We start from the raw sequence: 2500 nt of genomic DNA, 5'->3' as shown, positions 1-2500 counted from the left end.
GCTCAGATGGTTTGTTTACATTTTGACGACGACAACCACGGTATGAAGAACGTGTGTGACAACCAGAGTACGGAATGACGTCGACTTCTTTGGAAAGTCGACGACAAACTCAGAAAAAGTCGACGGAAATTTCGCTAGTGTGACAGCGCCTTAAGACATACGCGCTGAACCTTACCGTAAGTCTAAAAACTAATATTGTCTTTAGCGTAACTGATAATCATCTCTAGTCCTGTTTTTGTGTTTTGTGCCCACAAAACCATTATTATTATTATTATCATAATTTATTGAAAGATATTGCCGCATCAGCTGCATTTAACTTGTACATATATAGTCTTTTCTATTTTTCTAATAATTGTTTTCTCTCTATTACAACTGGCGAGTATAGCGCCGATATGATCCAGCAGGAGGAGTCAATTTCAGGGATATCGTTACATTGAAATTCATTTATTACAGAAAGTAAATAAATAAATCAAGGCATAAGTCAACGTTGAGTTTAGTCGAACGTTTCTCTCGGTATCATCCGAGTATGATACCAAGAGAAACGTTGGCCACTACAAGGGTCTCCTTCCAATATTATTATTATTATTATCGCTACTTTTGCAACTTTTGTTGACATAGCTGATGCTACTCCACCACGTCTCACCGTTTATTCTGCTACTGTTATCAACGTTATTTATTTAAAAAAAAAATTATTTTCCTTCCGGGCCGCTCCTTCTGTGGCTCTTGTTGTTATAAACTGTTATTTTACCTCTACATTAAGTTATTCCTCTGCAAACTTTATTATACCTCTTCTCACTGCTATTCTCCTATGGTTATTAACGTTGATAACAGCGAAAGTTAATTATTTCCTTCCAGATAAGACTTATCACAACAATCTCTACTTCTGCAGCTCTTGCTGTCATAACTCACGTTATTCTACCTCTCCTCACTATTGTTATTCTTCCGTTATTAACACTATTATTAACAAACGTTATTCTAAGTATTCTCCCTGTTATTCTTCTACCATTATTAACGTTATTAATAGCAAAAAGTTAATTATTTTCCAAGTAATATTATCAAGCTATCCTTACTTCTGCAACCTTTTTATCATAACTGCCGTTCTACTTTTTCTCACTGTTGCTATTCTATCGTTATTAACATCATTGATAACAAACGTTATTCTTCCTGTTATTCTCCTACCATTATTAACGTTATTAATAACAAAAAGTTAATCATTTCCCCTCCAAAGAAGATTTTCAAACTATCCCTACTTCTGCAGCCCTTGTTGTCATAACTACCGTTATTCTACCCCTTGTTATTAATAATAGCCGTCATTCAGACTCTCCTTACTGTTATTCTCCTACCATTATTAAAGTAATTAGTGACATGAAATTAATTTTTTTACTTCCAGATAAACGTTCAGTTCTCTGATCCGGTGGACTCCAGCAATCACTTCATCAGCATACCTATTGGAGGCAGCGGAGTAGACCCAACTAAAATCTTCAAACCAGCCTCTGGAAGGCTCGGGTCAGTCCCCTACTTGTTATTCGTTGATCATTAAAGCTCTGAGTTTTTATTTGTTGCTAATTAGCTATCATGTGTCGCTAATTGAAGCTTCAAGTTACTATCTGTTGCTAAATCAAGCTTTCAGTTATTATCTGTTGCTAAATAAAGCTTCCAGTTATCATTTGTTGCTAATTAAAGCTCATAAGTCATTATTTGTTGTAATTACGTATTAAGTGCTACTATTTAGCTATTGTGTGTTGCTAATTGAAGATTCAAGTTATTATCTGTTGCTAAATAATGCTTTCAGTTATTATTTGTTGTTAATTACAGCTTTAAATTATTATTTGTTGCTAATTAGCTACATATTATGCTAATTGAAGCTTTAAGTTATCTGTTGCTATACACAGATTTGCCTGAAATACTATAAATAATCACTAAAAATAACAGTTCAGAAATACGCATGAATTAGGCTTTCATTCATTTATTGATTCATATATATATATATATATATATATATATATATATATATATATATATGTATATGTATATATATATATATATATATATATATATATATATATATATATATATATATATAATTAATGTACTGTCGAACTCTAGAAGTGTTATATATCATATAATGTATATTTTAGGCAAAAACTTAATCTTCTTTTTTAGCTGATTAGATCCATTCGACGCCTATTCTAATCAATGTACTTTCACTGATGAGATACATTAGACCTATCCTAATCAGGATATCTTTAGTTATTAGCTCGATCTTCGACCCATTCTAATCCTGGTACTCTTAATGATTGGGTTTATCTCTTGGTGCATTTCTATCAATGCTAGGCCTAGTTATTAGATATATCCCAATTCTCTAATCTACTGCTTTTAAAAGATCAGATCTTAGTGATTAAGAATACCTGCGGTATATTCATTCCTTTCACATTTAAGACACATTAGGCCTATTACAGCAGACCTAACATTTTCTAAATTCACAGGCCTATACATCGAA

The 2500-nt window shown here is 32.4% G+C and overlaps 1 protein-coding gene across 1 annotated transcript in view; it reads left to right on the top strand.

Moving 5' to 3' along the window:
- Nucleotides 1-2500, top strand: part of LOC135225209 (uncharacterized) — a 109197-nt gene that overhangs the window by 99680 nt on the left and 7017 nt on the right. Inside the window, exon 2 of the mRNA XM_064264519.1 lies at nucleotides 1391-1506. Coding sequence (XP_064120589.1) covers nucleotides 1391-1506 — 116 coding nt within the window. The remainder of the gene's footprint in view (nucleotides 1-1390; nucleotides 1507-2500) is intronic.

The sequence above is a fragment of the Macrobrachium nipponense genome, chromosome 13 (genome assembly GCF_015104395.2).
Source record: "Macrobrachium nipponense isolate FS-2020 chromosome 13, ASM1510439v2, whole genome shotgun sequence".
Taxonomy (NCBI): Eukaryota; Metazoa; Arthropoda; class Malacostraca; order Decapoda; family Palaemonidae; genus Macrobrachium; species Macrobrachium nipponense.
The sequence above is the reverse complement of the archived record's forward strand: the minus strand, read 5'-3'. Positions and strand labels throughout refer to the sequence as shown.